This window comes from Apodemus sylvaticus, chromosome 2 (assembly GCF_947179515.1).
Source record: "Apodemus sylvaticus chromosome 2, mApoSyl1.1, whole genome shotgun sequence".
NCBI classification, from domain to species: Eukaryota; Metazoa; Chordata; class Mammalia; order Rodentia; family Muridae; genus Apodemus; species Apodemus sylvaticus.
The window spans coordinates 41,509,536-41,524,875 of record NC_067473.1 but is presented as its reverse complement, the minus strand read 5'-3'; the positions used below and the strand labels follow the sequence as shown (position 1 = coordinate 41,524,875).

Below are 15,340 nucleotides of genomic sequence, written 5' to 3'. Positions count from 1 at the left end.
ATTTTCCCCGATGGATTTCCCACAGTTTAGACAGGATATGAATCTGGTCCATGTAGCAGTGAAAACAGCACAGCACTGGGTGCGTGTGTAGCCTTTGCTGAACAAACTGTAGGCTAACAGGGAGTCCGGCATAATGGAAGAAATCAATGGATGCTATTATTCTACTTTTGAACTAGTGGATAAACATGAATATATCCACAAAGAAATTTACTTCTCCCTTTAAAATATCCTCTTAGATTTAAAGTTACAATGTTAACTATCAACAGAGAAGAGATTCTAAAGGAAGTGTCACACCCGAACCTGCTGTTAGAATAAAAAGTGGACAGAGAAGCGAGTCAAAAATGTTACATGACCCTAAACTCCTTCCCAAGCTCCTCTGAAAGTTTATCCCGACCTAAATCCCCACGAGCCACAGTTGCTTTCTCCTACTGACACACCTTCGCTGACTGTGCTTCTCTGATTATCCAAATCCGTGTAATAATAGTTTTCTTTACATCCATGTTCTAAGTGAAGACTTGGGAGGCTAGTAAAACCCCAGTTAAGCATTTCTTGTTTTGCTTTCATATGTAAGAATCTGAACTCCAATAGAGCTCAGTACTTGCAGCCAGATTAACGTTGTAAGAAAGGAAAATAGCTGGGGTTCCTAAATTACCCGGTTACACATAGCAAGTACTAAGAAAGAGGAAAAGGTGATAGTCCTAAAATGTCTAGCATACTAACAGCAGAAAAGCAGTTCTAACACGGTTACTAATAATAATCCGGTGTTTATATTGAGAAACGGTCCATTTTAAAGGTGATTTGGGGCAACTATAGTCCCTATGCATATTTTCAGCTTATCCACACATCACAGTAAAACAACAGACCAACGTTCAACCACACACACAGCCAGCTGTCAAAAAAAAAGTCCCTGTGGTGCACATAAAGGAGTGCAGCTTGCTTTCCTTGACAGATGCACTCTCTTCCAGCAGCCTTGTGACCTAACATTGCAAGGTGTATTCATCTGACTATCTCTCGTACGACTGCTCACCATTTGAGAGAATCGCTTCGGTTTTGGCACCGTGACACCATGGTTATTACCATTCCTAACAAACTGCCCAGTTGCAACTTCATGTGTCTATAATGAGAGTAATGGCAACAAGTGAATTTTGGTGCCCACCGCAGACAAAGTATACAAGTAACATCAACAGTTCTTTCTCATTACCTCATCCAAGGTGATTCAGGCCAATCACAGAGGTGGCTCTGGGTCATCTGTCATCACCCCATGGCTGCTATGATCAGATGAGTATGTCTCTCATTGGTTACTGTACCCTGGTGCTTTCCTCCATAACTCACAAATGCATTAGTGTAGAACGTGTTCTCTCTCTCTCTCTCTCTCTCTCTCTCTCTCTCTCTCTCTCTCAACTTTTAGAGGAGTTTATTTGGGTCTATTTTTGCAGGGCATTAGAGTGTTCTCTTTAATAAACCTGTTACAAAATGTGGAAGGAGAGATCAGATGATGCTATTAGCTTTGGGGATATACTATTTCTCAGCAGGTAAGGTACTAGTCTAATAAGGCAGGTGCTTTGGGAGACAAATTAATGTACCAGGGCACAATTCCCACCACTGTATCTCTTAAATGGTCCCTTTCGTTGACACCCTTGAGAAATGAAAAAGTTAAATACAAGAGGAGGCTGGAGCAGAACTGATCCCAGACAATACTAATTGAATAATGTTCATTACAGTTAAAGTGGTTTTGAAGGGTTTGGGGGAGGCGCTGTTGTTGTTATTTGGTTTTTTGTTTTGTTTTGTTTTTGTTTTGTTTTGAGAATAGCCAACTTTATGAGGCAGGGTATAAACAAATGACAACACCTCAGTTTTTCTCACTTAACAAAAAGAGAAGAACTGTTTTTCTCCTGTCACCAGTTCTTATCACAAAAGCTAAAACTTTGTTTTCTTCTTTAAACATTTACAATTTTTTTTTAATTTTTCATAATTCAACTGATATTTCTACATAAACTTCACTAAATCAAGTTAAGTACTCAAATATGCATGTAATGATTGCTTCACTCCATAAAACTTTATTAATGGCATTTTCTTCTTACACTTAAATTATTCTGACACACAAAAGCTAAAATTGTGTTTTTCAAAGCCAATAAAGAAGAAAAGCATTAGTCTCATTTTTGGATGTGAATATTTTCAGTGGGAAGAAAGGTTAAAACCATTTAGATGGTCACAGAGTGGCAGAGCACCCCAGGTTGTTATGCTTCTTACGTTGTCATGGTGAGTCCCCTGAAGCTGCAGACAAGTTCATGTCAAAGATGAGCCTAAAGAGACAATGGCTAGTCTACCCAAGCATGGGGAATGGATGGATATCCGCTGGTCAGAAGATGAGAATGGGATTGTTAGAGACAGAGGATGAAAGGATGTCAGTGGGCTGGGGATGGGAAAGTGCTTGCCTGGTCTATAGAAATCCTTAGACTAGATCACTTGTACTATAAAAGACAGACAAAAAAATTAAACAAATTAAACTCTATCAGGCATTAATTGAATGTATTAATTATTTTTACAGTTATGTAAGCCTTTAATTTCTACGACATTTGTACTTCGAGATCAATTTTTGTCATTTTAAAAAAGGTTATGTACTTCCTTTTTATTTGGGGGTGTTTAAGAGAGAATTATTAAAGATAAGCAAATACTTGGTGAGACAGAAATATAGTAATGTAGAACCCAGGCCACTGGAGACACCTGACCTCAAAAATATAAGACATAAAATCAACTTAATTATATATTCAACAAGTTAAAAATTAAGATGTGTTCCCTTGTCTTATATGTAAAAAAAACAAGAAAGCAAGAAAGAAAATTTAAAAGATTCATTAACATTAGTCTGGGAAGTCATGAATCAGAATGGTAATTATCACTTGGCAAGAATAATGAATGGGAAGGCCATAATTCTTCCTGAGGAAAGAGGAAGTACAGAAATGTTCTGTACTTCCATCCAGGTAGGGGTGTTTCTAGTACAAACATGGGTGCAAACGCTCAGAGCCAAGCTAAGACTTATGCATCCTGTGGTACATCAGTCAGTTTAGACAGCAGGCAACTAAGGAAGGCTGAGACGTGGGGCAGCAGTGTGCCCAGGGAAGGGCACACACGCCCACTGACTACACAGTACCAACGGGTCAGCCCGGAAAACACACAGGTACATTATACAGCTGGGGCAGGTTGTATTTAGGTACTTAGGAATAAATATATCACAAACATACATAGATGCATGTTAACAACAGTTAATAGAAAAAAGAGTCCATAAATTTGAGAAAGCAACAAAGGGTACGTATACAAGAAGAACCGCGGGAGGAAAAGGAAGGGGAAATAGTGTAAGTATGTTATAATCTAGGATATAGTTTGTAAGTAAAGTAAGGCACAGCAGCCAGAAGTCAAGAATAAGACTCACAACATCTCTGACAGAAGCTTCTAGTGCTTCCAGGAGCTACATCAGCACTGTAAGCAAGGTAGAAAATGACTTCCCTACTACAGGTCAGCGAGAGCTCCAAGCTGCTCTGGGAGACTCCTGCTAGAGTAAGTGAAACTTCAGAGTACCCTGTCCACCATGTTCTCAGTGTGGAGAGGTTTTAACACTTCAAAACACCGCCCAGGGTGAAGTAATAAAGGTGAAAGGTTATAGCTATAAACAGAGCAAACACACTTAGCTTAGAGTACACACTATCTCCTCATCCAAAAGAAGGCAGCCATTTCCAGTCCTAAATGCCCACTGGAAGCATGAATACCTGTGGGCTTCTAGACACACGCAAGAGACAAAAATTAATCCTCAGTCAAAGCAAAAGAAAAAAAAAAGAAAAAAAGAAGAAGAAAAAGAAAAAATGCTTTAAAAAAACCACCTTGCTTGATAGAGTTCTGTTTGCTGAGCTGTGTTCAACTCCGTTCCAAAACGGTAGCTATGGAAACCAAGAGCAGTTTTCAAATATACCACATAGCACAAGGGTGAGACTATCAAAAGATAAGGTTTGATGGTGAAAAAAAAAAGATTGTATCGTCTTGGAAAAACAGGCCAGACAATGGAAGAAGCCCTAGCATACAGCCCAACAATGGATTTCAACTGCCAGTAACCACACTCATTTTCCTTTAATACACAGTATAAATATAAATATTTTTCCTCACCTAGGTTCTTAAATCAACAAAATTCCATTACTAAAATAAAGGTGGGGGAATCTCTGCCACTGGATTTCTGTTTCTTGGATGACAAGAATTCCAAATGCACCATTAAATAAATTTTAAAATATTTTCAAATTATTAAGAAGCACCACTGTCTTCTGTTGAATGGATACTAAATCTCACTGTTAGTGTCTTGAGCTTGATTAGAAAATATGGTAGCAGCCGAGATGGGAGCTTCCCACCATAAAACAATAAAAATGAGCCTTTGTTAACGCCAGTCAATAAACAAAAGAACAGAGAAGCATTAGCTCTTCAAACGCTGTTCAACAACCAGCAGCCATTCCACACTCACATAGACGCCTGTTACCAGAAAGTTAAAGTCACATTACAAAATCATCAAAAATAGATTTCCTCAGTGTCCTACCTTAACCCAACCCCCTCCCCCACTGCAAAGCCAGGCCAGTAGGTCAAACCTCTAGAAACTCTTAACTGTCACCTTTGCTTACCAATGATAGCATAATGTTCTGCAGGGGCTGTGCAACCTCACTGACAGGTTATGTTACTTTATATCAAACACCTAAATAGTTCTCAGATAGGTTGGTTATCACGAGTCTTTAAATACCTACCTATTTAGTGTGCCTACAAGTGCTGTCCAGCCCAGCCTTCTGTGCAGGGCCTGCTCTGCACCAAAGCAATTTCATTGTGCTAAGTTTAAAACAGATACATTGCTGATGTTCTGTGATGTTAGACAATGTATCAAAATTGATGCCATAGTAAAAACAAAAACAATAAACACTGTCTTCAAAAAAAATGCTATTTATTGTTCTTCTTATATCCACATGTAGCATCTACCCGTGTGTTTCTGTTAAAATTATAGAGGAAGATATATAAAGACATCTTTATCTCTCCTTAGATGAAAAATATGCGCCCTTATCTTATAAATGTTTTCACTTCAGAGTCCTCTAGCATCTATTTTAGGGTTTGAGGACATTAGGATCCTCTGACAATGTATTGGTGACAGGCCTGGTCCCATCAATTAGCAGAGTCTGGGAGGCTGCCTGGACCCTGTCTTCTTGCCCCCTCCCTCCTGGAGGCCTGGTTTTGACCACATTGACATCCTGGCTTTAAGAATGAATAATCCACTTCAGGGAAGTCCCTTACCCAAGGCCAGTTCCTCTGCAATTAGAGGCAAACGCAAATATTATTAACCTAAGGCAAAGTGATATGAACTCAAGCCAGCAAAACCATGACAGCACACGGGTTCTGTAGAACAGAAAAGTAGGATCCATTTACTTACATGAAGATTCAGTACCAAACATGGCTGGCTCCAGAAGCTGCTTTAAAAAACAATTTTGTTAGAAGGGAAAGAAAAAGAAAAGGGAAGTAGGAAAATGTAAGATGTGCATGTGTTCCTGAGAGCAGAGATGCGCCGGCTACACAGCAGGGGTCATGAAGGCAGACAATGCAGCCCGAGCTACGTCCAGCTGCCAGATTCTCCTCTGAGGGCTTCAGCTTTCTCTGGAGAATAGAAAGCCAGGTCTCCCACACCAACCCAGATTGAAGAGCCGCTTTTCAAAATCCACCAGGCAAGGAAAGGCTGCCGCCCGTGGCTCTGGAGGGATGCAGTGAGGCAGGGCTAGGTAGCTAGCCCGGCAGGTCTGAGAGCAGCGGCGCAGACTGCAGTCCTCAGCCCTGCTCCGGCGGTAAGACAATAGCAGAGCTTATGCATACGCCGGATGACGTCAGGGACACTGCACACACTGACTGCGCTGCTTGAACCAGAGGCTCCAAGGGTTTCAAGGGAGCAGCGCGATTCAAAAGGGAATTCCTTTGTCACAAAATGCACAAGACCAAAAACCTCAAGTGCATTCCCCCTCCTGAAGGGCTCTTCATCCTGTGATGCCACTCAGCAAGAGACCTCAAAGAAATTTAAATACTGGCCTTCCACCAACTAACCACAATGACGCGTGGATCAAGGTTCTTGGTTATAGTACAGCAAATAAAGCTTTGCAAGGGAATCAAGGATCATCGGAGATGAGAAAAAATAATCTATGTTTAAAAGTAATTTCAGAAGGGCTCCAGATTATTATCTCTAAATTATGGAAGGCTAACCTCTAAGGTTGTTCATTTAATCACAAATAGATGAAAAGACATATATTACATATTTGGAGCAGTTACACGCACATGAATGCATTAGTGAAATAATAGCCTCAAACAGTAGAGATTAGACTTTCACTTATTGGCACACATTATTCAAATATGAAAACCACAGATTTGTGTACACATATTTTTCCTCTTATTCCTTCTGCCCTTAAAATTTAACATTTGAAAATTTCTGTCATTTTCAGAATAACTTTGTCATTTTAAGGCTGTGCTCAAACACCTGTGTGTGTACCCTTGTGGACAAATGGGAATGTGTGAGTAACCTATTTCTTCTTAATCTGTTCAAACAGAAAGAATTGAAAATCATAGCAACTTGCTTCATAACTCACAGAGCAAATAAAATTCTTCTTGCATTATCTTATTCTTATTCTCCTAAATCTCATTTTTAAACACATATTAAAAGTATGTGAACTTTGTTTAGAGTGGTCTACTCCACACAAGCAAAGACAGAATTTTGTTCCAGTGCTTTTAAAGTTCTGAAATGTACAAAATGAGTACTGTGTGCATGATGCTCCACTTTAAAATCATGGACAGGAGAAGGTTCAAGAGTTCAAGTCTCCCTGCACTCATTCTCAGCGCACATACCTTTTTCCGTGACTTGTTTACAAAGAAACATCTTGCCAGGCAGTGGTGGCACATACCCTTAATCCCAGCACTTGGTAGGCAGAGACAGGTGAATTTCTGAGTTTGAGGCCAGCCTGGTCTACAGAGTGAGTTCCAGGGCAACCAAGGCTACATGGAGAAACCCTGTCTCGAAAAGACAAAAACAAAAAACAAACTAAAAAAGGCAAAAAAAAAAAAAAAAAACCCCTGTCTTAAAATGGACACAACTCTTAAACATTAAAGTTATGGCAAGAACGTGGAACTGCAAATTACATCTAAAATAGCCTTAGTAGTTCCTCTAGCTATTAGATGTAGATCTGCTTCATCAACTTAGCTGATTGCATAATAGTTCATTGTATTCACTGTACAAGTTGTTCAAAGTAAACTGTCTTAGGAGACATAAACGCTGAGCTATCATGGGCCACTATGAGGAATGAGTGTGAAGGAAGCTAGTGTTGCAGAAAAGACTATCATAAGCACTGTGTCTTTGCTTACTATGTTTCTCTGTATGTATCTTGCTTTGCTTACTTTACTGTATATCTTACTGTTTCTTTGCGTACTATAGTATGTATATACATACTATGTATCAGGCACTATTTTCAACTTCTATATGTGCTCATCCATCCAATCTTCATACCAAGTCCACCAGGAGATGCTGCTATTACCTACATTTACAAGTTAATTTGCCAAGGTGGTATAAGTAATACCTTTTATGTTGAGATTCAAATCCAGGAGGTCTGGTTCCAAAGTAAAGCTGTTGGTCTGTCTACTGTAACACCTCTTGAAAAAACTGAACAAATAGCTGCTAAAAATATGTAGTATTTTAAAAGTTCAAATGAAATAAAATGAAAACAAATGGGTTGAAAATGTAGATAGAGATGCATTAAAAATAAGTCACTAAGGGAAACTAAAAAATTACAGATGTAATAAAAACCTCAGCACGAATTAAATTGTAAATATATAAAAATGTCCCTATTTTTGTTTTTCTAAAAAAAAATTTCATGCCAACAGTTAAGGCAGAATATTAATAATGTTGAGGTGTATCTGCAGCAAGTGGGGATAGGATTACACGTAAGAGTTATGGGATCTGAAGGCCAACGTTTATCTCATACAAGTCATTTATTCGTTTGTTTGCTTATTTACTTTTACCCTAGGAAAGATCTACTTTAAATTGTGTACAAGATGTTGTACATGAAGACACTGGAGTAATGGATGAATTTAGCCATTAAAAGAATTAGAGAAGAAGGAACAGAAGATGCTCCCCTGAGGATGAGAGCCTGTCTAACGAAGGCCAGGATGAGGACAACGCAAGGACTCCTCCGTCACCAACTGATGTCCTCCTCGCTTCAGCTCAGGGGTGAGCTCAAAGCACGGATCACGGATCAGCGTCTCGTTTGGGGCACAGGGTTATAAGAATTAGGTTAAAGGTTACAGTATTTTCCAAGAAGCCTTCCTTTTAGATAACCTTAGAGGCATCAGTGTGCTAGAAACATTAGACATCTGACATGTCAACAACACAGGGCAGAGTTCACACCACTTGACTCCTCTGACCCGGAGGCCTGAGGTGTTTCAAACACTTTAGAAAGTTTGGTTGCTCATCACTGAGTATCCTCATTGACAAAAACTGCTTCAGAAGTTTCATTTGTTCTAATTATCTCCTCTAGGATGTTCAGAGAATAAACACATATTTTAATGTGGTCCCTAAGGAAAATGTAATGGAAGCAAATGAAGAAAAATAAAACTGATTTGAAGTTCCTAAACATTCTACTCCCCCTGCCAAAAAAGGACACATAGATTTCAAAACTAAGGTAACCTTTATATTCACTTTATATTGTAATTATTAATGTCTGGGACTTTGCTCTCCCACTTGTAAATACATTAGTGTGAATTTCAGGCTACGAATGGCAATGCGGGCCAGCAAGATGACTAGTCTGTAAAAGTGTTTTCTGCACAGGTTTGAGGGCCTGAGGGTGTTCAGTCTTAGAAATCATGTAAAGATCGAGAGAGAGAACCAACTCCATAAACCTGACCTCTGACTCCCCAATGCACATGGCGGTATGGGTGCCCCAGACACATAAAGCACAAATACATGCAATAGAAACAATAGTAAAAGTTTTAATTCAGCTGAGCAGTGGTAGCGCATGCCTTTAATCCCAGCACTTGAGAGGCAGAGGCAGGCAGATTTCTGAGTTCAAGGCCAGCCTGGTCTACAGAGTGAGTTCCAGAACAGCCAGGGCTACACTGAGAAACCCTGTCTCAAAAAAAAAAAAGTTTTAATTCAGTTTTTAAAAAAAATAAGACATCTGATTTGTAAATGAATGAACATTAACAATGAGAGAAAATGGTAATATCCCAAATAATTTATTGTTCAAAACAGTCATCATAAGGGGGAGAGGGGCTGGCTCCACGGTTAAAACAAGCTGGTGAGCTACTAGCCACAGCAGGGAGCTGTGGGTCCAATTCAGAGACCCTGCTTCAGTGAGCAGGGCAGCTAGTGATCGGAGAAGACTTCTGTGTCAGCCTCCGGCCCCCACATGTGCGTGCAGGCTCACGTGGGCAAAAATGCACATGCACTCCACAAGCTCCTACACACGCAGAAAGAAGAAATTATAAAATTGGGAACACCGATAAATACAACAATAACATCCTCTTAAATTAATTATTCCATTCAATTAACACTGCGTGAGAGCACGTGGTGGAGGGACCACAAGCTACAGGGCAGAAGTGAAGGTCGGGGACCCGTGTCTGGGTGCCAGAGATGAAGCCAGGCCTGAGTGGCACCACCTACTGAACTAGTGAAGGAAGCCAGGAAGCACTTCTAAAAGAATCCATGTGGGCTGTGGGGGCACACGCCTTCGATCCCAGCACTTGGGAGGCAGAGGCAGGTGGAATGCTGAGTTCGAGGGCAGCCTGGTCTACAGAGTGAGTTCCAGAACAGCCAGGACTACACAGAGAAACTCCATCCTGGAAAAAAAAAAAGAATCCATGCATACATATACACCACCACTCTTCCTGGGAGCCCACTGCTTTACTCCAGGGGCACAGCACACACTAACCCTTCCTCTGCACGGCTTAACCCAGCCCCGGCGGATCAGAGACAGGAACAAATGTCCCACGTATGAAGTGGTAGTGTGTGTATAGACAGAAAGGAATGGGAGGACGCTGGATGAAAGGTAGAAAAGTTAAGCAAAATTCCCAGGTGACAGAAGAAAAGGTGACATTTCAACAGAGATCTGAAAACAAAAGGGCGAAGCCATGTGAACGGCACAGACACCACGTGCAAGGCGATGGCAAAGTCCAGGAGAGACAAGGACGCTGGGGGCCCCTTACAGTTTACACAGTAAATCTATTGATAAATCACCAGATATCGGTGTTCTATTGGAAGCTATCCCTTCCGGTGGTCTAATGGTGTGACTTAGTAGGAGAGGGTCACGCCGACCTGTGCAGACAGCGCAATGCAGCCTCTATTCCTGCTCGAAATAATCATGTGTCCAAGAACTGAAAACATGAGTTGCTCTCTTCAAAGGGAGCAAACTAAACGTACCCAGGTTTAAAAATGACTGAAGTAAAATAATTTTGGAAGATAACGCTTGAAGCACCTCCTAATAAATCCAATAGTAAATCTAATGAATGCCTTTATTAATATGGCAGGACTGAAACCATACACATGCATTTTAAAACTGTCAAATCTGAATTTTCACCTTCCCTTCTATGAAAGTATTTTTTAGTATCTTGCTTGATATCTACTTGTTAAAGTTGAATCTCTAAAAAATCAATTGTGCAAATAAAGCATTATTTGAAAACAATAAAGAAGTATATTAATGGCAATATACAAGCAACTTAAAATGAAAGACTTAGTGCTTCTACTATTGGAAGAAGGAACAATTTCATTACTGAAAGCATACTCAGGTAGGCAAGACGGTTCATCTGGCGAAGCACTTGCTCTGTGAGCCCAGGGATCTGCTCTCCATCATGTGTAAAGGGGAAAAGAACAAACTCCATTAATCATCCTCTGACCTCCATAAGACTGTAGGGGCATGTACACCTTCAATCACACACATGCACATCACACACAGACACACACACATTTTCTCACAATAACAAAATTTCAAAATGTATAAAGCTTAAAGGAAGCTACTTAAAGGAAGGCTATCTGATAAAATGTTACAAATATGACTGCTTTGTATTGAGCTATTAAATATTCTCTTTCCTCTTTCAGCATGAGAGTGAGTCTTCTAAAACCTAGGTAGTTGTGTCCCAAATAGACTTGTTCTATAAATCTTCAATACCCTATTTTAGGTTTTCTCTAAAGTAAGTACAACTGCATTGCATACACACACACACACACACACACACACACATGCATGCATGCACATGCACACACCCATGTGCATGCACCCCCACGTACGTGTGCACGTGTGCACATGCATGTGTGTGTGTGTGTTTGTGTGTGTGTGTGTGTGTTTTCCTATCACTAGTATATCAAGACTTTTGGCCCATAATTGTGTATAAATTTTATTTTATTTTCTGTATGTATGGCATAACCTAAATTCAGATGCTTGATTTTAAGCTTTTGGCCAAAAGAAGAGAAATATGAATTTATTGTGGGTTGCCATTTAAGTCTCTATGAGTATGACTCAAACTGATACAGAAGAAACAACAGGGCATGTGTGAGAAACTCCTTTGCATGCTTATCTGAAATTAGTAGCAATTATATATAACAAGTTCACATGTATTAAGGAATGGATTAGCTTATATTAAGCTTACATAATGTGATGTTATTTTAAAAGGACAAATTAAAGTATTATATTTAAAGTTACTCTATATAGCCGGAATCTATTCTAAAATTCTTTTTACCTGCATATTCCACAGTGAAGTGGTAAGCAGGAGAGTGGGTATTTCTCAGAGCAGAGCTCTATGAGCCACAGGACCAAGCAGCCCCCTGAACAGGCCGCGAGCTCGGGGAGGCCTGCCTTGTGAGTGTGCACACATGCACACAGGGCTGTTTATCTCGACTCAGCAGAAACTCAGCTGCGGCTCTGCACCCCTTTGTAAAGTCATCCTTAAAAAAGTCTCCCCATGTCTCATTTGTTTCCTGTTATTTTAGGTTAAAATAAGGAGGAGGCTCTCTAATTTCTCTAAGTAAAATACAGAAAATTACGGGCCATTCGTTACTTGCTGGAGCACTCAGTGTTATGAAGTCTCAGCAGAAAGGAGTCAGCGTGCGCACGTTTGGTCGCTGTGTTCACTCAGTTCATGGTATATATGTGCAACTGACCCACATGAAACACTCTAGACCAAAACCGAATAAAGGTGATAAAAGAACAATCCTTCAAAGCATATCTAGAACCTAGGACCACCAACTCATTTACCCAGGTCCTGAGCGGATGTCAACTTCCAGGCACAAGGTCACTGCTGAGACAGCTCAGATGGGATCTTTAACACACACACCCTACCCCACCCCCCTTGCCAAAGACCCTGAGCCATCTTTGCCTTCACTGACAACTGCTTATTTGTTTGTTTGCTTCATGTTTTTTGAAACAAGGTTTCACTGTGTAGCCCTGGCTGTCGTGGAACTCACTCTGTAGACCAGGGTGGCCTCTAACTCAGAGATCTACCTGCCTCTGCCTTCCAAGTGTTGGGATTAAAGGAGTGAGCCACCATCACCCAGTCCTTTGATGTCAATTATTATGATTTTTGAGTATATGTCAACTCCATCTTGATATAGCTCTTTGCCTCCACTAAGGATAAGACCAAAAATGTACTTTGCCTTGGCTGGCCTGAAGCTTGTAAAATATAGACTAGGCTGGCCTCGACTTCACAAAGATCCACTTGCTTTAGCAGTGCTGGGATTACAAAATTGCCTCTACTTTAAGGAAAATGTGGTACCAATTGAAACACATAACTGGAAAGAAACAGTGTCCTCTGGGCACAGCGGGGTGGATGCACACAGGACCTCACAGTGCCTACAACAGCATTCATTAGATCTGTGCAAACCCCAGACAGACCACAACGACAGTTCCAGGACTGAGGACAGATCTCCCTCACCCTTTAAGGACTTCCTTACTTAGAGTCCTTCTACCATACCACATGAGCCTCTGGCTTTCTTTCTTCTCCAGAGGGGAATGATCATAGGTCTCACTTTTCTGTTCCCTCCTAAACCCCAAAACCATAGGGTTACCACAACAGCTTACATTTCTAACCATACAGTAACTCACTTTCTAATTAAAGGCTTGGGAGCCCCAGAGTAAGATTATAACCATTCACCCTCTTTTTCCACATTGTAGAAATTAAAATATAGGGTTTTCCTATACAATCCACAACTCAATTCTTACCCTCCTCACTGCATGTCACGGCAAAGCCTTACACTATACCTCAACCCAACTTCCTCTTGCTGATGCATCAAGATCAGGGTAAGATGTCTCCCCTCACACTCTCCCAGCCCCCCCCCCCTGCTCTAGTGTGCACATAGTCTCAGTGGTCTTTCTCTTTTCCCATTGGCCTCAAATTTCACTTCAAGTACTAAGCATCTTAGACTCACATCAAAGTGTGAGAAGACTCCCCTGCAAAGGGTCTGAACCTGAAGAAGATTCCTCTAGACGGAGTCCAGCTCCTATTAGTAAACTCCGCTCGCATGCCTCACCTCAAAACTTCTGAGTTTAGACACTTAACAGATCAAGCACCAACCAGGTAGTAGGACAGACCTATGAAATAAACAGTGTCCTCTTTCTAGATGCACAGCACCAACTTCTAAGCTTTCAAAATATGGTGACAGTGCCCAAAGCTGTCAATGGCTACCAGATACAAGCTCTTATATAGTAGCAGGGACCTCTCTTACATGGGCCTCAAGGAACCTGACACCAGAATTAAGGAAGACTTTTCCTCTATTAGAAGATTAGGGTGGGTATTTTAAGTATTGAAGGTTAATCGATAAAAAGAATACTTATTAATTAATCTTAATGTAATCAATCATGACAAACATAACAAGTTATTAAAATGCTAATGGAATGTGAGTAATTAAGATTTTTCTCTTTACAAACATGAACCCAACGTAGCAGGCTTATTCAAGTTTCACTCATTGAGAGTGAAAGCCACATTATATACATTTGAATCAATGCTCTGCTGTGTAGAACAGAATCAAATTCCAGACTTCTGTAACAAACAGGGAGGTGACATGTTAGAGACATCCTCCGGTAGTACAGCTTCATCAGGCAAACCACAATGCTTCCTGTATGGTACTGGTCTGTTCACCTGGTTTGCAAAAAGAACCACTAGAAAATAGAGGAAGTCAGGAAAACAGTCATGAATGAATCATAAATAGTTGTTCTGGAAGGTAGAGAAATGGAGAAAGCCTTTAAACCGATATGGTAGAATTCAGCTAGCATCGCAGGGAAACAAAGCCATTACAACACTCATGAATCTCTGGGATATAAATCATTTTCCCTGCTTTATAATGGGCTGGCAAAGTCTTTCTAAACAAGGCCAAGTGTAAATATTTCAGATGTTAAAATCTCTTTCCAGTCTCTATCACAAATGAACCCTGCTATTTTAATACAATCTTCCCATCAACGGTTTAAATAAATAGTGGTAGCTGTGTTCCGATGAAACTGCACAGGCCCTGAACAGAATGTCTTATAATCACATAATGGAAAATATTACCTTTTTGAAATTTTAATCAATATATTAGAAAGCGTTGTTTCACACAAGAACAACACTGTGATCTGTCATTGATGTGAGCATTCCCTGGAAGAAGGCTCTACCACTGGCAAGACTTAAAGTAATGGACTCCATCAACCACTGCCTGGGGCACGGGGGCTGGGAACTCACAGAAATGTTTACCCCAGTTCCCTGCATTTCAAAAGACACCAAGGGGAAAGAAAGTTGAGTATCTTGTTGATTCCCTAATGCATTTGAATTGGTGATTGAAAGTGCTAAAGCAACTTCCAAAAAGTCCTTGGTTACTTTCACAGGAAAAGTAATTTCCACTCATTTCCAACACATGTATATTTCTAATCAGCAAAAAATTGTTAAATAAATAAATAAATAAATATCATGTAAGATTTCCTAATTTCCTCACAATTACATTATAAATCATGAAACTGCACAAAACATGCTCATGATGTATATAAAAGAACAGTTGTTTTGCTATGAAATCAGTCTGGCTCTGTTCAACACTATCTGAAATAGAATTATTGAGACATAAGAAATGTAGATCACTCAGTTAAATTCTTTAGGAGGTTTGGCATTTCAAACAAAACTTATTTGTAAAACTAAGAAGATGGATTATTTCTGAGGTTCTTTCATCCCTAAAATACAATCATTTGTAGTGAGCTCCTGGTCACAGTATCTGACCAAGCTTATTTTTCTACCAAAAGTTCCTGGGGACAGTGTTTCCACTTTCCCTTGTCCTTTGAACAAGAGGTCAATA

The 15,340-nt window shown here is 40.2% G+C and overlaps 1 protein-coding gene across 5 annotated transcripts in view; it reads right to left on the bottom strand.

The window, feature by feature from the left end:
* Nucleotides 1–15,340, bottom strand: part of St7 (suppression of tumorigenicity 7) — a 243,136-nt gene that overhangs the window by 185,748 nt on the left and 42,048 nt on the right. The window contains exon 1 of one of the 5 annotated variants that reach the window (XM_052173275.1): nucleotides 5,444–5,824. The exons of the other annotated variants lie outside the window; for them this stretch is intronic. Coding sequence (XP_052029235.1) covers nucleotides 5,444–5,465 — 22 coding nt within the window. The 5' untranslated portion in view covers nucleotides 5,466–5,824. Of the gene's footprint in view, nucleotides 1–5,443; nucleotides 5,825–15,340 lie in introns of those variants that run through there. 5 annotated transcript variants of the gene reach the window in all.